The following is a 27,841-nucleotide window of genomic DNA, read 5'->3' on the forward strand; positions in this document are numbered from 1 at the left end:
GTGTTTTTGAATCTAGGTTTGATGAATGATGTTGAACCCAAATTTATGAATTTTGGAGTTAGAATAAACCTTTAAGTAAATATTTCTTTTTTAATCAGCTAGACTTAAAAAGATCAAAATCAGAGAAATCTAAGTTCAAACAGAAATAAAGGTGGAATGTGATGGCTAGCCAATCACTTGTAAATTTTGTTTTATTATTTTATTTTTTGATTTTCTATAATAATTGTTCAGACATGGGCATTTTAAAATTTTTAAAAAAAATAACCTAGTGTTTGTCAATGATATGGAATAAATAATTTATATTTATAAATTTAAGAAAGATCAATACTTAAAAAAATACAAAAAGTAAACTGTGCGATTTAAATAAATTTTATGGAGAGTCTATAAAATTTAAAAAAATATATTAAACTTATTTTCCTCGCCGTAATAATCGCCCACGACTTTTATAAGAATTCGAACGCCCAATTCACAGAAAAGAAAGCAAGAAGAAGAAGAAGAAGAAGAAGAATAAAAGCGATCAATTGATTTGGGCCGGCGCGTTTTAGTTGTCATCTTTTGTCGCCACCCCAATTAATACCTCAATATCAAATTTGCGCTCCTTTTTCTCTGTCTCTATCCCCCTCCCCCGCTCTCTCTCTCTCTCTCCCTCCCTCTCTCTCTCTCCAGGTTCGAGTAAAGCATCTCCACTTTCTCCGCTCGCCATGTCTTTGCGTAGGCGGACATTGCTCAAAGTCATCGTCCTCGGCGACAGCGGGTACCGTTTGTTCCACCTTTTCCCCTTTATTCTTGTTAATTTTTCGTTCTAGGGTTCCATCTGCATTGATTTCTTTGTCCTTCACGTTAATGATCGATTTGCGTTTTTCTGGTCGTTGCCAGGGTTGGCAAGACATCATTGATGAATCAGTATCCTTCTATATCATCGTATTGATCTGTGAGATGTAAATGCCCTGCGTTTTTGCATGTGTTCCTGAATTGTTGGAGATCGCAGTTCCCTTTTTTGTACTTTAGATTAGTTTTCATATTTCCCAGGTTCGTTTGTCGCTATTTCGAGGCAATTATGTTGGTTTTGTGGTCTGAAAGTTGCTTCGCAGTTCCAAGTTTTGAATCTTAGCTCAACCTTCAAATCTTTAGGTTTGTTAATCCTTTCCTCTGGAATTTAAATATACGCTGTTGATCATTATCTAATTAATTGCTAGGCACTTGTTTCGCTATGTGGTCGCGGACGCACTTTTGCCATTACTTTTAACTATCGGTCAAGCAATCTAATGTTGTAGTTCTAAAATCCCAAGGAGCTCATACTTAATCTCACGGTGCATGCAAGCTTTTGTGCATTCTGTCTGGATTGGTAGTTGTGGGTTATTAACTGGTTATTAGATACGTACATAAGAAGTTCAGTCAGCAATATAAAGCTACAATTGGGGCTGATTTCGTCACAAAAGAGCTACAGATAGATGATAGGCTCGTCACTCTACAAGTTAGTTTCCTGTTCTTCAATTTTATGTTCTCTGGTGATTCTAATTTGAACATGGCCCATGCTTGTTTTTTGCTGGTGTGATTATGCTTTTGCTCTGGTAGATATGGGACACAGCTGGGCAGGAGAGGTTTCAGAGTCTTGGCGTTGCCTTTTATAGAGGGGCTGATTGTTGTGTTCTAGTATATGATGTTAATGTTTTGAGATCATTTGATACTCTTGACAATTGGCATGAAGAATTTCTCAAACAGGTAAGTCATAATATGCTACATATGTTTTTGAGATGGATGTCTTCCTTGGATGCTCTGTTCAGTGCTTGTTTTTTTTTTTCCATTGACATCTCTATCTCTACACACACACACACACTGGTTGCACAAATTTTTTGATCTATGATCATTATGTTTATCTGAACATGCGTAAATGTTTATTTTTTCCCAATGTGAAGCTCGATGGTCTAAGCTGGCATTATGCCTATCTTACATTGTCAATGATCAATGGTCCTAAAACAAAAGAAAGCCGATTGAAGCTTACTTTGAGCTGAACTTCTTGGTTTATTTTTTCTTTTTGGTTCAGAGAATTTAATGCAATAGTTGCTTGGCAGCAAATAGATGAGTGCTCTTAATTGTTGAAATTGCTGATTTATTGACAATAGATGGCTGTAATTTGCTTTACTCTTCTTAGGTTTTTGTTTTCTTGGATTTAATCTTTTTAGGTTTTGAAATAAGGTTTAATCTTTTAATCTGTTTAGGTTTTGAAATTTGTTTCAATCTTTTTTCTCTCTTTTCTTGTTATTAGGCTTTAACATTACAAGGCACAAGAGGCATGCACCTCGTGGATGCTGCCTTGCTCTGTCTGTGTAAAGGTGCACAGGGCTGTGCCTCTGGCAACTATGATAAAACTTCTTCCCTTAACCACTGCATAATGTAGCAAATGATGACTGATTACCTTACTCTTTTGCACATACAAAACCAATCCAAGATGTATCATGTCTGCTTGTTAGAACTTTTACCATTAATATAACTTCTTGGACTAATATCCACCTAAAATAAACCACTTTAGAGATGTCCTCAATAGTTAAACGTCTTTTCATGGAAACTGCTGTCCTTGTTGACTGCCTAGGAAATATAGAAAAAAGACATTGAAGCTATATCATAGAAGCTCCACACCAAATGCAAGACTGGTCTATCCTTGCTTGATTTTAATCTTGAAGTCTATCAGAAAACAGCTCAGTGGATTCCAATACTTAACCCTCCAAATGCTCCTTGAACAAGGTGACTACGCTCACCTTCTGAAGGAATGCAGTGGCACACAACACTTAGTGTGTGGATAACACAAGACTGTGCACAGCTCAGGGACGTCCTCATGCAAGGGGTTTTTTCTGTGCTAAGCTTCATGCTAAAAGGGTGCTCTTTGCAATTTCTCCTTATAGAGGACAAATTATTGAAACTCCCATTGAACTTCCTTCCACCTGAAAAGAACTGAACTCCTCTCTGAAGCCCCCCCCCCCCCCCCCCCAAAAAAAAAAAAAATCTTGGTCCCCAATCTCTAGTAGTTTGTTCAATTGAATTCTCCTATCATCATCATTATTGGAGAATCCACCTTTCATGTTTTCTAGGAAATAATAATTGAACTGGGACACAACTCTTGAACATTTGAACTTCATTTTATCAGAAGAGCAGAACTAAACTCCCTCACCAATATATACAGTAACATATCTTAATCCCACTACGTAGGGTCAGCTATATGAATTCTAACCCCAGCCATTTCTAAACCCCCTCACCAAAAAAAAAAAAAAAAAAAAAAACCCAAAGTGACCATCCCACAACACACTGTCATGTTTTCAATCTCGATGCCTTGTAAACAAACCATGTAGGTCTTCTGTAAATAAATCATATGCAGATTCTACCTATGAGAAAAGCCATAACCTCAATTTTTTTGGTTAGGGCCATTTAGATAGCTTGTCTTCCATGAACTATAGATCCAGTAATAACCGCACACAAAGTGATCCATCTTCATTCACCATAATACTCCCCCCCCCCCCCCCCCCCCCCCAAAAAAAAAAACTTTATCCTCTCTGCTTTCAGCCTCTTATGTCCCAGGAGTCTACAGATGCTGAATTTCCTCTTCTTCCTATTTTCAGAAGTTGCTTTCCTTTGCCTATCAACTGCCTTGCTATGCTCCCACCTTCCTTAAATTGTGCATTTCTGCTTAGGAGTTTCAGAATTCTGTCCATTTAACCAGCTCACATACCCTTGATTTTGCTTGCCCCTTTAACCTTTTTGTGGAGCTAATCTGAATGGTCCTCTTTAATGTGAACACATATGGAATCAGTCATAGAAGCTAAAGAATTTTAGTATGTTTCCTCTTGGTACCTGCTTGTGTTGTTTGATGTACCTATTGCAAGTTTTAAAATATATAACTGAAGGTTAAATATTTTGGGTGGTAGGCCTTACTTTACTCGTTATAGATTATCTACTGTCTGGGTGTTTGACTGCTTTTGTGGGAAGTTTTCATGTTCCAAAAGAACCAATATCTAGCTTAGTTAAAATTTTCAATTTAGTAGTTCTGGGATTGATAATGAGAAGATTGCCTTTAGGCATGGATAGTAGGTAGAAGGTCCTGATGCTTTTTTAGGTGTAGGTTGGGTAGGCTTGTAACTTAAGAAGGAAAGACGGTTAAAACTTAATCCTACCTGGCTTGAGAAAGTGCTTTAAATAAGTTACTGTTGTGTTTGCCATTTGCTTGTAGAACAGTAATAGGTTGTGTCAGATAGTGATTGACCACAATAATGATTCTTCTACTGAAGACTGGACTCTAAATGGATCATCTTCAAGGAAGCTTGTGCTAAGATCTGATTTTTATGGCTATCTAAGATCTTTACAAAGCAGTGTAGAGCTGATAAGTGTCTGGCAAGAATTTAGAGCAGAAGCTCTTTATGCTAGCATTTCATGGACCTCTTTACTTTGCACCTTATGCGTAAGTGTTTCCATGGGCTATTTGCAAGGTTTAGGTATTGGTAGATATTTTTGTAATTAGGCTGCATGATTTGTTGGGAACAATTTGTCAGCGCCTCTGGTGCTGACAATGGTTCTTGATCAAATAGAAGGATTGAGGGAGAAGAAAGGGAGATATTGAGAGAGAATTGGAAGAAGACGAATGTAGAATTAAGGGAGAGAGAGTAGAGAGAGAATGATTCAAAATATTCTTAGTTTTTTTATATCCATGGAAGGGAAATTCAGCACTATATATAGCTGATTTCCTAACTTCCCATGTGCGGTAACTGCATACATGTGCATGGGAATGTACCAGCTATTGGTGTAGCAACTAACTAGGTACAATCCATTACAACCAGCTTACAAAATATACTATTTTCACCCTCCTACTATCTTTAATTATAGTAAACTCCCCCTCACAAGTTAGTACATGACAAATACCCCCCCCCCCCCCAAAAAAAGTTTTTTTGTCCTCAAGAAATGCTGAGAAGGCTTGCCACGCAAGGGAATTGGTTAAGTAAATCTGGAAGGTATTCCTAGGTGTTATTGTTTGAATGAAGGCCGAACCATTGTACTAGCACTTGAGTGATGGGAGCCCTGTGTTTATAAATCACCCTTTTATCCAGAATAGCCGTAGGTTCCTTAGGCTTTTCTCTAGCACATAGAGAAGTAGGTAGAACAGTGTTCTAAAAATCGCTCTAGGCGCTAGGCGGCCACTGGCCGCCCTGAGTATGCCCTAGTCGGGCCTCCTAGGCTTCGGCCCAATTAATCGGCCGCGAAGGCGCTTAGGCGGCGCCTAGGCGACTCGCACCGCCTGGGCCGCCCAATTTTTTGCTTTATATATCAGTCGATTTTAGGGTATTTTATTTCTTAATCTCGTCTCTCAGCCTCTCCCCCTCTCACCCCAAGGCCACCGCTGCCTCAACGCTGCCGCCTCAACGCTGCCGCCTCAACGCCATCGCTGCCTCCAGTTCTATCATCGCCGTCAAGCTTCATCAACACTGCCTCTATGCCATTCGCGTCCTCCTCACTGCTTGAACGTTGTCGTCGCCGCTGCATCCTCGCCGTCAAGCTTCATCTCCGCAGCCAGCAAGTTCCATCTCCTTCGTAACCTCTCTCTCTCTCTCTCTCCGAGTCTCTGGTTATTGGCTTCTCATTCTCTCTGTTACATTGTTTCTGTTTCTTATTTTTTATTTTATTTTATTTTTTGATTCTATTTATATATTAGATATATATTTAGTTTTAATTATTATTAATTATATATAATATATGTGTTTTTACATGATGAAGAAGATTGAAAACAAAAAATTATATGAGGTTATTGGTTATTTTGCAGAAAATAATTTATGTTTTCATTATATTATAAAACAAAAGTTATTTTGCTGTTTTATTGTTTTAATTTGATTATTTTGTAGTTATTTTGCAGTTATGGCATGATATGTTATTGTTATTTTGAATATTAAGTGAGGTTATTGGTTATATATTTCTATTGCAAGTTTCTTTGATTAAAAAAAAATCAAAATTTTCTAGGCTCTGTCTAGATGCTAGGCCCCAACTTGGCACCCGACTAGCGCCTAGCACCTTTTAGAACACTGAGGTAGAATTAGATTCACTTGCTGTGTTCCTACTGATTTCTTAAGAAGAGAAACATGGAATACCGGGTGGATGCTTAAGCCCTTTGAGAGTAGCATCCTGTAAGCCACACTTCCCACTTTGGTCATTATGAGAAATGGACCATAGAACTTTGGCTGTAACGTCGAAGTAAAGTTTTGAGTTAAGGCTCTTAAGTGTCTCGGATGCAACTTCAGATATACCATCTCCCCCTCCTAAAGCTCCCTTTCACTCCTCCTTTTATCTGCAAATTGCTTCATTCTGTTCTTTGAGTTGGCCAACTCAGTTTTGATTACCTGTAGAACCTGTTGCCTTTGTTGAAGGTAAGTGTCTAGGGCTGCCATTGTTCAAGAATCTTCTAATGTCGGAAGTAAGGGCGGCTTGTAGCCGTAAAAGGCTTCAAAATGAGACCTTTTAATGGCTCCATGGTGGTTGGAATTGTACCACCATTGTGCTCTAGTAAACCATTTGTGCCAGGACTTGGGTTATAAGAAACACAAACACCTCAAGTACATCTCTAGACTTTGATTCACCCTTTTTGTTTGCCCGTAGATTCAGGATGGTAGATGGTAGACATGTTGAGCTTGACTCCCAATAACTGCATTAATTCCTTCCATAGTAGGCTAGTAAAGTCTTATCTCTATCCAATACTATGGCCTTAGGTACCCCATGTAATTTTACTATGTGATCCATGAATACCTTGGCGATTTCCCTAGCAGTGTAAGGATGAGAAAGCCCAATGAAGTGGCTTTATACACTTTGTGATCCATGAATACCTTGGCAATTTCCCCTCTAAATACACTTTGTGATCTATACCCAATTGCTCCCTTTCTTCCTTTAGTTGAACATAAGGTATTTGGATGCATTGTCTATGTTCACAACAACTCTCTCTCTCGGACAAAATTGGACCCCAAATCTCTCAAGTGCATCTTTATTGGGTACTCTTCATCCCAAAAAGGATACAAATGCTATTGCCCTACCACCCAAAAGTTCTTTGTATCCACTAATGTCACATTTTATGAGGATCTCCCATTTTATTCTTCAACCACTTCTCAAGAAGAGATCCCTAGCCCTCCCATTGATTCTCTGATTTCTCTCCCACCTCTTGCACCTTTACTGCCAGTATGTTCTCAAGGGGGAGCATCTTCAGCTTCTACTCCTGAGAACATACTGACAAGTTCCTCCTTAGTTTTTGACCCTCAGCTACCTAACTCTCTCGATCCCTTTCCTCTACCCATTATCTCTAAGCCTACTGTTGAACCAATTGCTCCTATTACCACCAGCAACCCCCTGGAAGTCTACTCCAGAAGGTCCAAAGACCATTAGGAACCTCAGCAAGGTCAGCACTCTCTCTGAAAGGTTGGTCAGGATGGCTCCTATAAGGGTGATACTGTTATTGATATTGTTACTGACAACATGGACAACAAGTCTACAAAGGGAGATGGGTTAGACTGGGCTGTTCTTATAGCCTTACAAAAAGGGGTAAGATCATGTGTCAAATACCCTATTTCTAACCATTTGACCTATGCTAAATTAAACCCTCAGTTCAGGGGTTTTGTGGCAAAAATTGACAGCACTGAGATTCCAAAGAATATACAGAGTGTTATGAATGATCTTAGATGGAAGGTTGCTGTTATGGAAGAAATGAATGCCTTGGTGGAAAATCATACTTGGGATATTGTGCAAATACCTTCCAACAAGAAGGTAGTTGGTGTAAATGGGTGTTCAGTGTGAAACCATGCAGATAGAAGCATTGAAAGATATAAAGCTTGATTGGTGGCACAAGGGTTTACCTAAACGTATGGGATTGATTATGCGAAGACCTTTGCTCCTATGGCTAAGCTGAATTCAATACGGATATTTCACTCACTTCCAGTTAATTTAGATTGGCCTTTATTCCAATTGGATGTTAAAAATGCTTTTCTTAATGGTGATTTGGATGAGGAGATATACATGAAGATTCCCCTGGGATTTGAATATGAGGTGGATAGTGGAAAGGTTTGTAGATTTAAAAGATCTTTTTATGGTTTGAAGTAGTCACCAAGGGCTTGGTTTAAGAAATTCAGCATGACCCTAAAGCAATTAGGGTATAAACAAGGACAGGCTGACCATACCTTATTTATAAAGCATGCTGAAAATGGAAGAAGAGCTACATTAATTGTCTATGTTGATGATATTATTGTAACAAGGGATGATATGCAGGCAATTGACAACTTAAAGAAGCAATTGAGGGCTGAATTTGAAGTCAAACACCTAGGGATCATGAGATATTTCCTAGGAATGGAGGAGGCTCGGAGCAAAGAAGGATTATTCATCTCACAAAGGAAGTATACTATGGATTTGCTAAAGGATACAGGAATGTTGGCATGCAGACCTGTTGGAACTCCCTTAGATAAGGGCCGGAAGTTTGAAGAAAAGGATGATGATCAACCAATGGAAAATGAAAGATACTAAAGGTTGGATGGGAGATTGATCTATCTATCACTTACTAGGCCAAACATAGCCTATGCAGTAAGTGTTGTCAGTCAATATATGCATTCTCCTATTCAAAAACATATGAACGTAGTTTTTCATGTTCTAAGATATCTTAAAGGAACACTTAGAAAAGGCTTAATGTTTGGAAAGATTGATGTGAGAGGAATTGAAGGCTTTATTGATGCAGATTGGGTAGGTTCCACTATTGACAACAAGTCAACTTCTGGTTATTGTACCAAGGTATGGGGAAATGTGGTTACATGAAGAAGCAAAAAGCAATCAGTGGTTGCTCGTGGCAGTGCTGAAGTAGAATTCCGAGCTATAGCTCAAGGAATTTGCGAGGTAATATGGTTAGAAAGACTAATGGAGGACTTATTGATACCTATATCACAGCCAACTAAGGTATATAGTGATAGTAAATCGGCAATTAGCATTGTGAGAAATCCTATTGTTTCAGTTTTTTTTTTTTGGAAGTCACTGATTTTCTGTGCATTACATCAGTAAAAAAAGTGTTAAGATGGTATTTACTTATCAAAAATTATAAAAAGAGTTTTTTTTTTTTTTTTCCAGTGAGCAAAAAGAAAAAAGAGAGTTCACCACAGTATTTCCTAGTAACTAGGGTTTATGTTATGTGGACTCTTCTAATCTCCCTGTCATGTTCATGGCCACCAATATAACAAAGGGTAGCAGCATGAGTGTGCAACACATATTTCCAAATTGGAGCTTAAGATTCTTTAATTTTAATAACATTTGAAGAAAAAGAGCCAACCCCACATAGTGGGATAAATGCTGGATATGTTGTTGTTTTATTCGAAGAAAAAGAAGCCTGCATTTGATAAGTGATAAAAATCTGTCCTTTCCTCTAATTTCCATCAATTTAAAGTTCTCTTCCAAATATTAATATCATCTTATTTATAATATGTGACTAGTATTATGTTTAATTGCTCATGATATATTCATGTTCAATAAATTAAGGCTATGCTTGCTTGGGGGTTGGATTGCCAATCTCACTTCCCCCCATCCCTTGTTTACTTGGAGCGAATTTGGACCAAATTAATTGTACAACCTGGATTAGAAATCCACGAAAATCCCCCATTAATCCCCTCTCATGGGATTGGATCTATATGACTCTTTCTCTCCTTCCATTTAATTTAACACATTCCAATATATATAGTTGAAATATTATTTTAACTAGTATATGCTAAAATACATCTTGTTACATATTTTATGTTTATGTTAATCATATTTACATAATATATATAATATAATGCATATCATTTATCTTTTAGTAATAACTACATTAATATGACTTAGCTAATATAATTTGATATGCTATCCTTTTTATTAATATATTTATAAATTTATAATGATTTTATATAGAAAGAAAATATTATCTATGGGTAAGTATGTACTTTTGGTACTTGTTTGTTCAATTATCCCATTTCTTATCTTGGGCCAATGCAAGGATGTGCGTTTAACACTCTATCATCTTATTATGTCATTTCTACCCTGTGCTAAGTGCTAACAAACATGATATTTATAATCCCGTCCAATCCAATGATATTATTATGGTTTTGTAATCCCCAAAAACCATTTCCCCCAAACTAATAGACCCTAAGGGTTTAAGAAATCTCACACATGGAGATGCATCCACAACAAATACATGTACATAAGTCCATGTAATGTAGCTCATAGTTAAAATATTGAGGCTTTCTTCAAATTTTCTAGCTCATTGTTGGATTGTTGCCCTCTTTTTAGATTTTCTTATCTCCCTTTTGTTTAATTTGTTGGAGGCTAATTCTTTCCATTCTTTTTAGGGTAAATTACAATAGGCAACCATGAGGTTTGGTGAAAAGACACAAACACCTTTGACATTAGAAATGACAAACACCTCCCTTGTTGTTAACTTGTTATGAAAATTGACCATTTTGTGTTCATTTTAAAACCCTCCTCTCTCTCTCTCCTCTCCATCCCATGGCAATCGAATCTCACTTTGGTGACAAGCCCATCTCCAATGACAGCATGAACCCCATCTTTTTTGGCACCTCTCTCTCTCTCGCGCTTGCTCTGTATCTCTCTGTATGCGGTGACAGGTTCGGCTGAAATCAAAACCAGTTGGGTTTGATTTCTCTGCATATCAAACCCACAATAATTGATTTGTAGGGCTCTTTGCTCTATGTGTGCATGCGCGCGCGCGTGTGTGAGTGAGAGAGTCAATCGTAGCAAGAGTCAATGGAGAAACCTGTGGTTCTGGGAAGGAGGGAGAAACTGTTGGTCGGGGACCCACCATCCTGAATAGACGTGAGCTAGCAGAGAGAGTTGGGCACTACTATGATCTGAGAAGGAGTTGTCGTTCTTTGTTGTTATAGATTTGGAGAAAACCGCCTGCTAGAGAGATCATTGCTGCAACTATAAGAAGAACCTCATTGAGCAGCTGCCATCAATGGAAAAAGGAGCTCCACCATCTCTCTCTCTCTTTCCATGGAGGATAGGAACCTAGAATGGGTTCCTCCCTTGAGGGAGCCCAGTGGAGGAACCCAAATTGGGGCTCATCATCGATTTGGTGGCTAGCAATGGTGCCAACCACCACCACTAATTTTTTATTTTTTTATTAATCTATAATCGTGGAAGGGCATTTTTGGCATTTAAAAAAAACTAACTGCCATTTTCTCATGGGAGGGTTGAAAGTGCTGCATAGTTAATAACCTCAAGGGTGGTCCTTGTCATTTATGATATTTTAGGGGTGTTCTTGTTTTTTTGCCGGACCTCAGGAGTGCTCAGTGTAATTTACCTTTCTTTTTAATCCATTCGCCGATTCTCTTTCAAGAAAAGTCATCAAACCTTTTGTAAGAGTCAGGAGCAGTAGTAGTTTTTCCCTCTTTATGGGCCAAGTAACCAACTTCCTTGTTGTATTACTAAGTAATAAAAAATAAAAACAAGACAGGACCCATTACCAGTTTCTTAAAGACACCTGCAATATTCTCGTATGAAACTAAATATCAAACAAATGGAGACTCCTGTTATGTCTTACATTTCTACCTGACAAGAAGGATGCTTAAAATGTTGTGAGGATCATACTTGTTTGGGAAAAGCCATTATGTTACTTGGGTTATAGGTTAAGTGGGCCAATTCAAGGTTGTCTTTCATTCATTTAATTTTTTCTGTTCTCATTTCTTTTTGCTTTTATCAACAATTGATTTGAAGTACTTAGAAATCAGACCCAGAAATCTCTTCATTTGATACAAAATAATTGTGTACAACATCCTCTTTTAAGGAGAGGATTACTAGGAAAGAAGGAAAGAAATAATTGTAAGCATCCTACCATTATTACCTTTCTATATTTACATGATATTTACATAGAAATCTGATCCTAGAATATTCTAGGATCAAGGCTAGATTCAGCACAATTCCAGCACTCCCCCTCAAGCTGGTTTGTAGATGTCTTCCATAGCCAGCTTGTCAATGAGTTTATCAAACTGCTTCTTGTGTAGACCCTTGGTTAGAACATCAGCAATTTGTTCTGTTGTTGGAAGGTATGGCATGCATATTATTCTAGCATCGATCTTCTCCTTAATGAAATGTTCGTCCACCTCTATATGTTTTGTACGGTCATGTAATACTGAATTATGAGCTATAGAAATAGCAGCCTTATTGTCACAATAGACTTTTATAGGTACAGGGCGAGAAAACTTCAGCTCTTCAAGTATTCGTTTGATCCACATTCCCTCACAAATTCCATGGGCAACAGCTCTAAACTTTGCTTCTGCACTACTTCTAGCCACCACATTTTGTTTTTTACTTCGCCAGGTGACTAAGTTTCCCCCAACAAATGAACAATAGCCTAAAGTAGATCTTCTATCACCAATACTTTCTGCCCAATCTGCATTAGTGTAGATCTCAACTTGTAGGTGACCATGTTTCTTGAACATTAGCCCTTTGCCAGGTGTTCCTTTTAGATATCTTAGAATCCTGTAGACCACCTCGAAATGCTCTAGCCCTGGTGAGTGCATAAATTGACTTGCCATACTAATTGCAAAAGCAATATCAGGCCGTGTATGAGACAAGTAAATTAATCTGCCCACAAGTCTTTGATATTGTTCCCTGTTCTTTACTTCTTCAGCTTTAGCAGCTTGTAGTTTCACATTAGGCTCAATGGGAGTCTCCGACATCCTGCAGCCAAGTAAACCTATCTCTCCAAGAAGATCAAGTACATATTTTCTCTGATTGACAAAAATACCTTCTTTGGATCTTGCAAACTCCATTCCAAGAAAGTATTTTAGAATTCCCAAGTCTTTAATTTGGAACTCCTTCGCAAGTTTCTTCTTGAGGGCTGCTAACTCTGTCTCATCATCACCAATTAAAATAATGTCGTCAACATAAACAATCAAAATTGCAACTTTATCATCTTTTGAGTGTTTATAAAATATAGTGTGATCTGCCTGACTCTGAAGAAAGCCATAACTGGTAATTGCCTTTCCAAAGCGTTCAAACCATGCTCTCGGTGACTGTTTGAGACCGTACAGGGATTTCTTTAGTCTACATACTTTGTCGCTCCCAAATTTCTTTTCAAATCCTGGAGGCAAACTCATGGAGACCTGCTCTTCAAGATCACCATTAAGAAACGCATTTTTGAGATCAAGTTGGTGTAGAGGCCAATCTGAATTTACTGCAAGAGACAACAGGACTCTGAAAGAGTTTATTTTAGCAACGGGAGCAAAGGTTTCCTGATAGGCAATCCCATAAGTTTGGGTGAAGCCTTTAGCCATTAGTCTGGCTTTGTACCTATCAACACTCCCATCAGCCTTACATTTTATTGTAAATACCCACTTACATCCTACTATTTTCTTGCCTTTGGGCAGGTAGACTATCTCCCAAGTGCCACTTCGCTTTAGAGCATTCATCTCTTCTGTGACTGCTAATTTTCAATTTGGATCATTCAACGCTTCTTGTATATTCCTTGGAACAAACAAGTGTGAAATCCTAGATGTGAAGGCTTTATGATTTTTTGATAGTCTATGGTAAGAGAGATATTTAGCAATAGGATGTTGTGTGCAACTTCTAACACCTTTCCTAATTGCTATAGGAATATCAAGATCAGGAATAGTAGGAGAAGAATTGTTAATATTTGAAGAATCAACTGGGGAACCATTGGGTACAATTGAAGGAAGCAAACTAGACGTTGAAGTATGATTTCCTGAACTTACAGTGCCATTGCTCGGGTTTTCAGACTGGTTTTGTGCAGAGTTGACATTTAGGTCTTTGTTCCTTTGATGAAATCTCTGCCTAGTATAGACCTGAAGCTCAGAATTCAGATCATGATGATCGATTTGTAGTACTTCTCTCCCTGCATGAGAAACTCCTTCACTTGGCACCAAAGAACCAGGATCTCCTAAGTGACCATTATTAGAAACATTTGGTTTTTGAGTAGGGTAAATTGTATTTGGGAGTGGGATAGAAACATCCCAAAAATTATCGTCAACTTCACGTGTCTCCCCCTGAAGAGAATTTTGGGTAAAATAAGGTTGTTTTTCGAAAAATGAAACATCCATACTGATATGGATTTTTTTGGTATGAGGATCATAACACTTATAGCCTTTTTTATATGAGGCATAACCCCAAAAAACATATTTGATAGCCCTAGGGTCAAGTTTGGAACGAAATTGATTTGGGATATGAACATACACAGTACACCCAAAAACTTTGATAGGAAGATCCAAATGTAACCGAGTGTTGGGAAAAACTTCTTTTAGGCACTCTAGAGGGGTTTTGTACTTTAACACTTTAGTGGGCATCCTGTTTATCAAATAGGAGGCCGTCAAAACAGCTTCTCCCCACAAATATTTTGGAATATGCATAGAAAACATTATGGCACGTGCGACTTCGAGTAAATGCCTATTTTTTCGTTCAGCAATGCCATTCTGTTGAGGAGTGTTTCGACAAGTAGATGTATGGTGAATACCTTTAGCTTTCAAAAAATCCCCCAAGTGCTCATTAAAATACTCGGTACTATTATCAGATTGTAAAATACTAATTTTGGTTTGAAATTGATTTTCAACTATAGTGTAAAAATTTTTGAATAAGTATTCCACTTCAGATTTTTTGTGCGTCAAATAAATCCAACACAGACATGTATGATCATCAATAAAGGTAACATACCACCGTTTTCCAGAGAGAGTAGAAATTTTAGATGGACCTTAAACATCACTATGAATTATATAAAAAGGTTTGGATGCTTGGTAGGGTTTTGGTAAATATGTAGACCGATGATTTTTTGCCAATATGCAATTGTCACATTGAAAAAGTGAATAATCCATTCCTTTAAACAATTCAGAAAATAAACGTTTCAAATAGGCAAAACTAGGATGGCCTAGTCTAAGATGCCATAGCATAATTGTATCTGGAACAAGAATTGAACTAATATTACTAAAGCCCTGAGCTTTTTTATTACCAACAGAGATTTCATCATAGTATAGATTGTCAATCATCCTAGCACGCCCAATCATTGTCCCCAAACTCTGGTCCTGAAATTCACAATGAGAGTCAAAGAAAGTAGCACGACAATTAGAATCTTTGCATAGTTTACTAACCGACAAAAGATTGCAGGCTAAGTTAGGAACATGAAGGACAGAAGTGAGATGAATATTTGCAGTCAATTTAATAAGTCCTTTGCCGGCAATAGGTGAAAAACTACCATCGGCAATTCTGATTTTTTCATTTCCAGAGCAAGGAGTATAGGTATTAAAAAAATGAGAAGAACTAGTCATATGATCAGAGGCTCCGGAATCTATAACCCATGGAGAGAAATGAAGACAAGAAAGGGCATTAGGTTTTCTACCTATGTGCGCCAAGGAAACACTAGGAATACCAGATGAGGAATTGGATTTTAACAGTTGCAAAAGTTGATCAATTTGCTCTTTGTTGAAGGGACTAGTATCAACCACATTAGCAGTAGGGACCCCACGGTGGCTCTTGTCTCCTTGCTTACTGCTCTTCCAATTAGCAGGTTTGCCATGAATTTTCCAACAAGTTTCACGAGTGTGGCGTGGCTTGTTACAATGGTCACACTAGACTCGAGGTCGCTCATTGCTTTGACGCTGGTAATTTGCAGCCTTGTAGGCAGTAGAATCAGTAATTAGGGCAAAATTTTCAAGTAACTCACCAGGGGCCTTTTTTCCTAGCATGACACTCCTTCGACTTTCCTCTCTTCTAACTTCGGCAAATTCGTCACCAATAGGCAGAAGAGGGGATCGGCTAATGATCCTTCTTCGCACTTCATCAAACTCGATATTAAGGCCAGCTAGAAACTTGTAAATACGGCTATCTTCAACTAGTTTCTTGTGATGGTTGCAATCATCTGTAGATTTCCACTCATATGTGTTGAAGAGATCAAGATTTTGCCACAATCGCTTCAAAGAATGGAAATACTTAGTGACAGAATTATCTCCTTGTCGGATCTCTCCCAGTTTCAAAGTTAATTCAAAAACCTGAGATTGATTCTCCAGGTCAGAGTATATCTGATTGACATTGTCTCACAATTCCTTTGTAGTAGAATAGCACATATAATTGGAACTGATATCTTCATCCATGGAATTGACTAGCCATGTCATTACCATGGAGTTTTCAGCATCCCAAATAGAATGGGATGGGTCATCCACTGTAGGTTCCTTCTTGTCCCTGGTAAGATAGCCAATTTTCCCTTGCCCATGGATATACATTCGAACTGATTGAGACCAACGAAGAAAGTTATCACCATTTAAGCGGATAGTGGTGATTTGGACAGAATGGGTTGGTTGGGTTGCTGGCATTTTTGTTGGAACAGCAACGGCGGAGATTTCAGAGGTAACTTCGGACATGGTTGAGAAATAATAAACTGCTTGATACGATCAGGGAAGAAACCGCTGGTGTAAGGACAGTAGCTACTTCTGGGAGGCAGCGACAACAGTGCTGGAAGGAGGCGACACTAAGACAAGGCAGCAGCGACTCTGGGAGGCAGCAGCAGCAGCAGCACTGGGAGGTGGAGATAACAACTCTGGAAGGAGACGACGCTGGAATCGCGATCGGCCAGCACAGGGATTTGCGAGTGGTAGCACAGGAATCACGATCGGCCAGCAGCACAGGGATCGTGAGCGGCAGCACAGGAGTCGCGATCGGCCAGTAGCGTCTGGGAACGTGGTCGGTGTTGTTTGGGATGGCGACTTAGAGTTGCCAATGGAGAGAGGCCGACAGATTTGAGGTTGGCAGCAACTAAGGTTCGCTGTTGGAGAGGCACTGGCGGCTTGGTGATTTCTGATGACTGACAGAGCAGCCTAGGGTTTTTTTCACAGTGTAAGGCTGTGATTTGATTTTGGCTCTGATACCAACTTAGAAATCAGACCCAGAAATCTCTTCATTTGATATAAAATAATTGTGTACAACATCCTCTTTTAAGGAGAGGATTACTAGTAAAGAAGGAAAGAAATAATTGTAAGCATTCTACCATTATTACCTTTCTATATTTACATGATATTTACATAGAAATCTGATCCTAGAATATTCTAGGATCAAGGCTAGATTCAGCACAATTCCAGCAGAAGTGAACCCCTGTGAGGGGTGGACAGTCTGAAACGGGCATTGTATTTGTGTGTGGCATGTACTGCATGTGAATACTCGCCTGATGCATTACAGTACATGTGGCTATCCATTTGAAAGTTGAGAACGTTGTGATGTTTTGATGATGATCTTCGCAAATCTATCTGGTTTGGTTGATCAGTTGTTAATTATGGTCATTTTAACTATGGTGTCTAAATAACAATCTGCGGGTGGATTGGAGGAGTCCCACCTCAAAAAAGAAAAGGTGATTACTGTCTTTGAAATTCACTTAATTTTTTCATCCGTTTACTCCACCAGCCTATATTCAATACTTACCATGTACATGTAATTGAGCACAATTTCCTTTCTGAAACTGGGAACTTTTTTTCGGGTTCCCCTTACCATGTTGTTGGTTCAAATTAACTGCTAGGAAGGCTTTGTTCTTAATCCTATGTCTGATGGGCTTCTAAATTTGAAATACAATTGTTGGTTGTTTTGGATTCCAGAAAAGAAAAGCAGCATCCTTGTGCTTTTGAACATTTTCTTTGGTGGTGAGTATTGATATCAACGAGTTAATTGATTGAACTTGTCTGCGGGTCCTCATACTCTAGTATTTACAAGTCAAATAATGGTTATAAGTCAGTCAGTCTCATGGAAAGGGATGTTGGTTCTGCTTCTCCATTCTGATCTTGGAAGATGAGTGTGGGCATACTACTTGCATCATTCTCATATATTCCCACCTATTTTCATTGGCAAAATTACCCTCGAGATTGGGCTTTGGCTATGAGATGTTCATGTTACTTTATTTCTACTGTTGTTTTTGGTCTTTGCAAGGGGCTGATGTTTTAAATCATGAAAACTGAAATTGGCCCAGTGAGTACTTCATATATTCCTTTTAGTTGTATGTCCAGATTCTTGGACTTTAATGTCATCTTCCTTGTAGTAAGAAACTTATTTAGCAAAGTACATGTAGCTAATATTTGAATTTTTGTTATATATATATATATTATATAGACATGGGAAGGATGTGTTGCTGGTATTGCTCGTTCTCAAGTTATTCCAAAGTCCATGTTCATGATATGAATGATCATCATAACTGCAGCTTATATTAACCAGGTTAGGTTTGGTGAACGATCTCATAATGTCAACTGATTTCAAATTAACAATACAAATCCATGCAAAAGAACAATGTGGCAAAATTTATGCTATATGCTCTTCCTGACGCGACCCTCTTGCGAGGGAATTCCAATAAATTCTTGATATTACCAAGAAAAAATGTTAAGAGAAGTAATATGTGAAGCATGGATACATATACAAGGGAACTTGTATCTATGCTTTCTTGCTGCTCATACTCCTTCAAAACTTGTAGATGCACGTTATTATTTTAAAAAAGACAATTAATTTTCAGATTCATGTCCATAACTTCCTATCCATACATACATTTTAATTAGGAAGGTGATCATTTCAAATTTTTAGAAATGTTCTTTTTCCCTTTTTGTAAGTCGGGCAAATCTTTAGGATTGAGATGTGGCATATCTTGTATCATTATTAAAAGGAAAAACATGAAATCTTAAAAGAATGAATAAAGGTTGTAAGTACTGGAGTGACTTGCTTTAAGAAAAAGAGGGATGTATTGAAATTTACAAGATGTTCAGTTGTCATAATCACAAAATGTTAATCTAAATTTTTTCTTTAATGAACTTGCATGCTATGAAAAAAATAAAATAAAAAATTGATAGATTAATAAGAATGTACAATGGCAAACTTGGTGTTTTAACTTCTTGGGCTAGTCTAGTGGGTACAAATTGGAGAGAGTGAGGTATGTTTAAGTGGATCCTTATGCTTTTATGTGGTGTGCAACTAAAAGTGAAACAATATGCCTTTCTGGAGCCTGAGATGGCTTTACATGGATTAAATTGTCTTTTCTTCATAATTTTCTTTTTGGTTTAAAGGATGTTTGGTCATTTCCTTTTCTTTCTAGATTTTTCTGGATTGATAATTTGTGTTGACTTTTGCCTTGATTAGTACACTCCCATTTTATAGAGATTGCGTTGTTTAACACCCTTAGTGGGTTATATGCTCCCAATGTACAAAGGTTTGCACCCCTTTCACCTCTTGTAGCTGTCCTCGATTACCCAAAAAGAAAAGAAGAAAAAGAAAATGCTCCTTCAACTTAACCCATCACATGTATGTTCACATAGGTACACCATACACCTGTCCATTGTCCAAATATTTTTTACTGTACAGAAGTATTGGTCAGTCCGTTGAATTGTCTCTGCACAAAAGTCTATTCTTTAAGAAGTGTGTCCCTTATCTGAATATTTTTTTCCTGGACAGATTGCAGTGGTGAGTTTAGGTTGAATTGTCTCTGCACAAATGTCCATTCTCCAAGAAAGTGTGTATATCTCCCCTCAGAGTTTGAGTTATCAATGAAAACTTATTATAGTTATTTGGTTTCATTTGGCAATGGCTTTGCAAATATCCATATCATTGGGGGCCTCATGGGTGTTTGTGTTTCCTTTTTATACAAGTTGATTTCGCAATGTCAACTATGTGATGAAACATGACTTATCTTCATTCACCACCAACAACAACATATCCAACCTTTATCCCACTATGTGAGGTCGGCTACATGAATTCTAGACTTCCATGAAAATTTTCTATATGAAGATGGTGTTGGAACTTGATAAGAGTTTTGGGGTCGATCACCACCCAATCCATGCTACAGTTGTGCTCTCTTTGGGTTCTTCTCAGTTTCGAGATAATCCTAATAATCCTTGAGCCTGAGCTTGTCTGAACTGGTTCTTCTTGCAAAAGGAGGGCGAGGCCTAGTCTAGTCCCTCAGTGGATCTTTTGATGCTCAAGTTAGTCACTATGCTCTAGAACAACGTAGTAATGATGCAATAAATGCATAATAAATGTTGTACCTACCTATATAGAGGTGCGGTCTCCCAAGAGCTAGGTATGACATTTATTACGCACTTATTGCATCACTACTGCGTTGTTTCGAAGCATAGTGACTGACTGAGTATCGGAGGATCCATTGAGGGAATAGACCCTGCCCTGCTTTTGTAGAAAGAACCAGTTTAGACAAGCTCAAGCTCGAGGATTGTTGGGACAATCTCGGAACTAAGAACTCGAAGAAAGCACAACTATAACACAGATCGAGTGGCGATCGGACCCGAAACCCTCATCAGAACTTTATCTCATCATTCCCTCAATAGAGGGTTGCGTCAGGAAGGGCATATAGTATAAAATTTTGTCACATTGTTCTTTTGCATGGTTTGAATTGTTCATGTGACTCTTAGAAGCCAATTAAAATTATAAATGTCATGCTGCTGACCTTAAGTTAGGATAAGGTGCAGTTAGTGATGATGACGACTAGGGGTCTCATGGCATGGGCCATTTATTCTATTTTGTTTGGTGGCAGCTGTGGGAGCTCAATCATCAGAAACTGTTTGAGAATTTTTCAGTTAATAGATTGGCATGGTTCACTTATTTGGATAACGTTGGTGGAAGATAAGGAAGATAAAACTAGAAGGCCTGTGCTAAGGAAGGAATTGAGAGATACTAGATAATCTCGTTCATCTCCTTCTTATCTCTCAATTTATTATCAGTTTATTATTTGTTTAAGTTTGTTTATTTAATTTGCTTGTGTTGTAATCTAGAGTTATAAATTAGGAGTTATCTAAGAGCTATAAATTAGGAGATATTTTAGGAGTTAGAGTTGAAGTAGAATTAATAATAAGCTAGGGAACTTGTGTACTTATATTCAAGGAATAAACTGAGAAGTGGTGAGGTAGAATTCATTCAATCTACCTAATTTCATCATGGTATCAGAGCCCGACTCGTGGGGTATTTGATTAACAAGAGTTCTTCTTGTAAGGAAACTTTTATACAATGGCGGAAAAATCTCAAACCCGCGAGGTCTCCGCGTCAAGTCCTCCTCTGGCACCTAGTAGCCAAGTTCCAGCGGCAAGGAATATTCATGCTCCAGCGGCAGCGACATGCTTTGATGGATCTTCCCTACAAATCACCCTCCATATGTTGAATGGAACCAACTTTTGCGAGTGGTTCCAATCGATTATGCTTGTGAGAAAAGGGAAAGGCAAGGTCGGATACTTGATTGGTGAAACAGTGCGACTCAGTACTGAATCTGTAGAATATGAACTATGGGAAGCTGAGAATACCATTGTCATGGCATGGCTTGTGAATTCTATGGAACCAAAGGTTGGACGGACTTATCTCTTTTATAAGACAACTAGTGAAATTTGGAGTGCTGTCCAAGAGATCTATTCAGATCTTGCAAATACTGCTCAGTGTTTCCAAGTTAGGTCCACCATTCGATCCACCAAGCAAGGTAACAATTCTGTAACTGAGTATTACAATATCTTCACTGAGTTATGGCAAGAGATGGATCTCTTCCATGAGATCACATGGGAATGCTCAACTGATGTGAGGAAATATGATCAAATGGTGGAGAAAGAATGAATATTTGACTTCCTACATGGTCTAAATCCCGATTTAGATGAGATAAGAGGAAGGTTGCTTGGAACCAAGCCTTTTCCCTCTATGAGAGAGGTGTTTGTTGAGGTTAGAAGAGAGGAGAGTAGAAAGAAGGTAATGCTGTCCAATCATTCAACCAGTGAAGGATTGTTACAGAATTCTGCCTTGAATGCAACTCGAGGAAGGATGTCTACTCCAACTAAAGGTGACAACCAGCGAAAAAGACAATGGTGTGGTTATTGTAACAAGCCATACCATACTAAAGAAACTTGCTGGAAGCTGCATGGGAAACCTCCTAATTGGAAACCTAAGAGTCAAAGGAAAAGTGGACAATCAACTGCCTACATGATGGAATCTGAAAAGGGAACTCCAGGATCGGTTTCTTTAACACAAGAACAACTCAAAGTCCTTCATCAGTTGTTGACTCAAACCAAGATACAAAAGCTTGCCGAGAGTTCAGACAACAATAACAATTTTGTGGTATCTTTGGCCAAACAAGGTAAAATTAGTCATTGTCTATTCTCCAAAAGATTGTCAACTAGTTTTGGATCATAGATACTGGAGCTTCAGACCATATGACAAATGATATTGATACATTATCAGATTATAAGCCATGTGATCAGAATATTATAGTTTTTATGACTGATGGTACTAGGTCTTTTGTTAAAGGAACAGGGACAACACATGTTGTAGGATTAAGTCTAAAATCAGTCCTTTATGTACCTAATTTAAGATGTAATCTTCTGTCAGTAAGTAAGATTACAGAGGAAAAAAACTGCTCAGTAATATTTTCTTCCTCTCATTGTGTTTTTCAGGACATACCTTTGGGGAGGATGATTGGCAAAGTTGAAGAGAAGGATGGTCTATATCGAATATCAAGGGTTGATCACCAAGAAGAATTTAGGTTCCTAGTTCACTCATCTCTAATTACTGTTTCTGGGAATAACTTAATGCTATGGCATCAAAGATTAGGACACCCTAGCTTAGATTATCTTTGAGTCTTGTACTCTTCAGTTTCTATCAATAAAATTCAAATTTTCTCTTGTGAACATTGTTTTCTTGCAAAACAAACTAGAAGTACTCACTCCAAACATGCTTATAAACCTTCACAACTATTCCACTTGGTGCATAGTGATATCTGGGTCCAGCTCGAATTCCTAACCTAACCAATACTTGGTGGTTCATAACCTTCATTGATGATCACACACAAGTATTTTGGGTATTCTTATTGAAGGAAAAATCTGAAACTTATTTGGTATTCAAGAAGTTTCATCAAATGGTCAAGAATGTCTTCCAATCTTCTATTCATATCTTAAGAACCGACAATGGCCGAGAATACTTCTCAAACCACTTTGATGATTATCTAAATGAGTATGGTATTATCCATCAAAGCTCTTGTCCATATAACCCCCAACAAAATGGTATAGCTGAGAGGAAGAACCGGCACCTACTTGAGATAGCTCGAGCACTTATGTTCACTCAATCAGTTCCAAATTCATATTGGGGAGAGGTACTTACAACAGCTTATCTGATCAATCACCTTCCCTCGAAGCCCCTTCAATTCAAAACACCCTTGAGTGTATTTCTCGAGTCTTTTCCTCATTACACCAGAGCAGTAAACCCACTTCCTCCTAAAGTATTTGGGTGTACTTCTTTCGTACATCACAACTAGTTAAACCAGTCCAAACTTGATCCAAAGGCACTTAAGTGTGTATTTGTTGGCGATTCCCCAACTCTACAAGGATATAAGTGCTATCATCTTCCTACCGAAAAATTTATTGTGTCATGCGATGTTTCCTTCCTGAAAAAAAAGTTTTTTTTCGCCGACACCAACACAACCAGTGAACCAGCAGATTCTTGGACTTCAGTCATATCTGTTCCTCTCAACCCTTCCTTCTCCAGTTTAGTTCCTGACCCTCATCCAAGTTCAGTTCTAGCCATTGAAACTTATCAGCCTAACCATAATCACTATTCAACCCAAAATCCATCTCAATTCCGAAATCAGCAAGAGGGGGAGAAAGAGGAAACCGAGATTCAACAAGGTGGTCAAAGCTCACACAAACCTCCTTTTAAGGTATATTCAAGAAGACCTCCAGCACTTCAGCCAACCAATCCTTCCAACCAACAGGTAAGTCCAAATCAGCAACTTACTGACAGCATGATTGAACAACAGTGTGAAGATCATCTAGGCATTCCCATTGCCTTAAGAAAAGGGAGAAGGACATGTACCAAGCATTCTATCACAAATTTCCTTGGGTATTCTAAACTATCTCCTACTTATAAGGCATTTACCCTCAGTCTTGATAATGTTGTTATCCCAAGGAATATTTATCAAGCACTGCAGGATAGTAGAGGGAGAGAAGTAGTCATGGAAGAAATGGAAGCCTTGGAGAAACAGGTACATGGAGAATTGTGGATCTTCCTAAAGGAAAGAAGGTTGTTGGGAGCAAGTGGGTGTTCACATTGAAGTATAAATTAGATGGAAGCCTTGAGAGATACGAGGCAAGGCTTGTAGCTCAAGGGTTCACTCAAACCGAAGGCTTGGATTATGAAGAAACTTTTTCTCATGTGGCAAAACTCAATTCAATCCGAGTGTTGCTATCCTTAGCAGTAAATTTGGACTGAAAATTGCATCAATTGGACATTAAAAATGCCTTCTTGAATGGAGAATTGGAGGAGGAAATCTATATGCGTATATCACTCGGGTTTGAGACTGATCACACAAGAAACAAGGTATGCAAGCTAGAGAAATTCTTATATGGGCTAAAGCAGTCACCTCGAGCTTGGTTCAAGAGATTTAGCAACACACTATACAAGCTGGGATATAATCAAGGGCAATCAAACCACACTTTATTTACTAAGATTGGGAGAGATGGGAAGAGAACAATTTTAATTGTCTATGTAGATGATATCATCATCACCGGAGACAACCATCAAGAAATTCAACAACTGAAACAACAGCTAAAATAGACCTTTGAAGTAAAAGAGCTAGGGGAACTACGGTACTTTCTTGGATTGGAAGTAGCAAGAAGCAAGGAGGGCATTTTTGTATCTCAAAGGAAATATACTCTAGACTTGCTAAAAGAAACAAGCAAGTTAGGATGTAAACCAGCAAGTACACCACTTTAGCCTAATTGGAAGAATAGAGAAAGAGAAGAAGACTATCAAGTAGACAAAGGCATGTATCAACGATTGGTTGGTGAACTCATTTACTTATCGCACACAAGACCCGACATTACATATGCTGTAAGTATTGTTAGCAAATTCATGCATCTTCCAACTAAAAGACACTTGGAAGCAGCCAATCACATTCTTAGATACCTAAAGAGAACACTAGGCAAAGGGCTGTTGTTCAAGAAAAGCCAAGACAGAGGAATAGTTGGGTATGCAGATTTAGACTGGGTAGGTGCAGTGGAAGATAGTAAATCAACATCTGGATATTGTATAAGGCTATAGGGTAATTTGGTGACTTGGAGAAGCAAGAAACAACAGGTAGTAGCTCGTAGCAGTGCTGAAGCTGAGTATCAAGCTATTGCTCAGGCAATCTGTGAAATGATATGGGTACAAAGGCTGATGGGAGATCTTTCTATGCAAGTATCATCTCCTAAGCTACTCTATAGTGATAGCAAGTCAGCTATCAATATAGTCAATAACCCTGTTCAACATGATAGAATGAAGTACGTCCGAATTGATTGATACTTTGTGAAATAGGAAATGGAAGAAGGAGGAATCAAGTTAACACATATCCCCACTGCAGATCAACATGTAGATATTCTGATCAAAGCAATGCAGAAACAGAGTTTTGAATCAATTCAAAGCAAGCTGGGAATATTTGATATATATTCCTCAGCTTGAGAGAGGGTGTTGGTGGAAGATAAGGAAGATAAAGCTAGAAGGCCCGTGCTAAGGAAGGAACCGAGAGATACCAGATAATCTCGTTCATCTCCTTCTTATCTATCAGTTTATTATCTGTTTAATTTTGTTCATTTAATTTGCTTGTGTTGTAATCTAGAGCTATAAATTAGGAGTTATCTAAGAGCTGTAAATTAGGAGATATTTTAGGAGTTAGAGTTGAAGTAGAATTAGTAATAAGCTAGGGAACTTGTGTACTTATATTCAAGGAATAAACTGAGAAGATGTGAGGTAGAATTCATTCAATCTACCTTATTTCATCAGATAACATATATGTAATCTCAGTGGAGAACTTGTTAACCTATTTCTTATAGGCCATCCATTTTATCTGTTGAATTCCTGATATTCCGTTTTGTTTATCTTGATTTTCTAATTTTCTTTCTCATACTCCTGTCTTACTGAACTAATTTTACTTGGGGAGAAGCACATACCATATCAGCTTAATCCATTCAAAATCTGCACCTGTGGAAGTCCTAATTTTTATGTACCTTAAAGCTAATAAATTTTTCCTCAATATTTCAATGGTTTGTTGCTTGTATGTGTGTGTTTTCTTCACGTTATTTACTGTTTATTCAGAATAGATGTATTTTTCTTGTGATTTTAAAACCATTTCTTGGTTTAACTTGTTTGGATGTTTTATAGGCCAGCCCACCTAATCCAAAGTCATTTCCATTTATATTACTGGGGAACAAGATTGATGTTGATGGTGGAAATAGCAGAGTGGTAAGCAACTGAAGTTTCTGTTGTGTGTAAAATTTTGGTATCCCTTGACACTTGGCTATGTAATAACCCTGTACAGGTCTCTGAGAAGAAAGCTAGGGACTGGTGTGCTTCAAAAGGCAACATACCTTACTTTGAGACATCGGCAAAAGAGGATATCAACGTTGATGCTGCATTTCTTTCTATTGCAAAAAGTGCTCTAACCAATGAGCACGAGCAGGATATGTAAGTGCTCGTTCAGGACTTTATCACAAACAAATATGCGAATGCATGTCTTTAATACCCTAGAAGTTTAAAGGGAATGTTGTTGCTACCTTTTCTTGGGAAATGATAGATAAATTCAATCAAAGATGTGTATTAGGGGGCTTTTTTGCCAATTGCACAAACCCTCTGCTCGGTAAAAATTTTAGCTGCTACTTTTAAACCTATGAATTTCCACATCTTATTATGCATGTGTACTGAAGTGCTTGCATATATTAAGTTATATTCGGTGTTATGGTTTTACCTTAGTATGGTAAATTAGATTGACTATGGATATTCGCTGCCATCTGCAAATTGCATGCAATGATTGGTAAAAATAGTTTAAAACTGACTGACGAGAATATGCTTTCATAAACCTTCTCATCTTCCTTCTGTAAGGTCACAAAATATACTAGCGTGTGTATGAAGTAGTTTAAAAGGTTATGAACTTTATATAAAAGGGGCATGGCTACTGTAGCCAGAGCCAAGTGATGGTAATAGAAAGGAATAGTGTCCCTAGATTGATTAAACTTTGTTTTAGTTTGAGATTGTAAAAAACGTTGTGTTGCTTTTTTTTTGCAAGAAAGTGAATTTTAACTTTTGTGGTATCTTTAGTTCTCTGATTGTGATGGAATTTAGAATGTGAAATCTACCTTTAATGCGATATCTTTAGTTCCATTTTTGCTTTGATTATGACTTGCAGATACTTCCAGAGCATCCCTGAAGCTGTTTCAGACACAGAGCAACGAGGTGGCTGTGCATGTTGAACTGGAAGTAATACATTGGTTTTAACACAATTGTACCCGCTGGCAGTCTAATCCTTTTACAAATTTTTTGGGTCTTCTTGTGATTCATAGCCATTTTTTCTTTGTTTGGTGCCCACAACTGGGATGCGCCTGTTTTTGCACTCTCACTCACCATCTCAGTCCATAGCAGCAGCAGCCTCAAGCTTTTGTAGAAACTTGTATTTGGGTTTATCGACCATTGTTGTTTTTTGCAGCTTTGACTGTAATCAACTTCTTGCCTTTGATTGTTTTGAAATTTTTTGTTGTTGTTTCCATCTATGTGAAATTTATTTACCAGAGTTGGCCTTTTCTGGTAAAAATGTTGGAATAATTTTCACAGAAGTTAGCAAGAAGAGGAGCGTAGATTGCACTTTCTGGTCCCTAGTTGATCATTGATGAAGAGCTTTTGGTCTCGTAGCAAATTCTGATGCTTAGCTGCTGCCTGCTGGGCTTCGACCTTTTCAAACAAAATGTGAATGATAAATAAGTCAGTAAGTTATTCTGTAAATTATCTCTCTTATGTGAGTAAATTTTATCCAGATTGCCTGTGATTTATGTGG

The 27,841-nt window shown here is 38.0% G+C and overlaps 1 protein-coding gene across 1 annotated transcript; it reads left to right on the forward strand.

Annotated features, from left to right (window-relative positions):
• The first annotated feature begins 523 nt into the window (after positions 1–523).
• Positions 524–27,661, forward strand: LOC127799550 (ras-related protein Rab7). Its single transcript, XM_052333680.1, has 7 exons — positions 524–754; positions 877–903; positions 1,375–1,474; positions 1,576–1,722; positions 26,179–26,259; positions 26,336–26,481; positions 27,200–27,661. Exons 1-7 carry the CDS (start codon positions 702–704, stop codon positions 27,261–27,263), a joined length of 618 nt encoding a protein of 205 aa, XP_052189640.1. The 5' UTR covers positions 524–701; the 3' UTR covers positions 27,264–27,661.
• The last annotated feature ends 180 nt before the right edge of the window (positions 27,662–27,841 follow it).

Source organism: Diospyros lotus, chromosome 4, assembly GCF_014633365.1.
Source record: "Diospyros lotus cultivar Yz01 chromosome 4, ASM1463336v1, whole genome shotgun sequence".
NCBI lineage: Eukaryota > Viridiplantae > Streptophyta > Magnoliopsida > Ericales > Ebenaceae > Diospyros > Diospyros lotus.

Bases quoted from the DNA above. Each gene is read 5' to 3' on its own strand.
- LOC127799550 (XM_052333680.1), top strand. From the start codon at position 702: ATGTCTTTGCGTAGGCGGACATTGCTCAAAGTCATCGTCCTCGGCGAC. The intron at 755-876 runs GTACCGTTTGTT...GGTCGTTGCCAG, and splicing joins ATCGTCCTCGGCGACAGCGG to GGTTGGCAAGACATCATTGA. The intron at 26,260-26,335 runs GTAAGCAACTGA...AACCCTGTACAG, and splicing joins ATGGTGGAAATAGCAGAGTG to GTCTCTGAGAAGAAAGCTAG.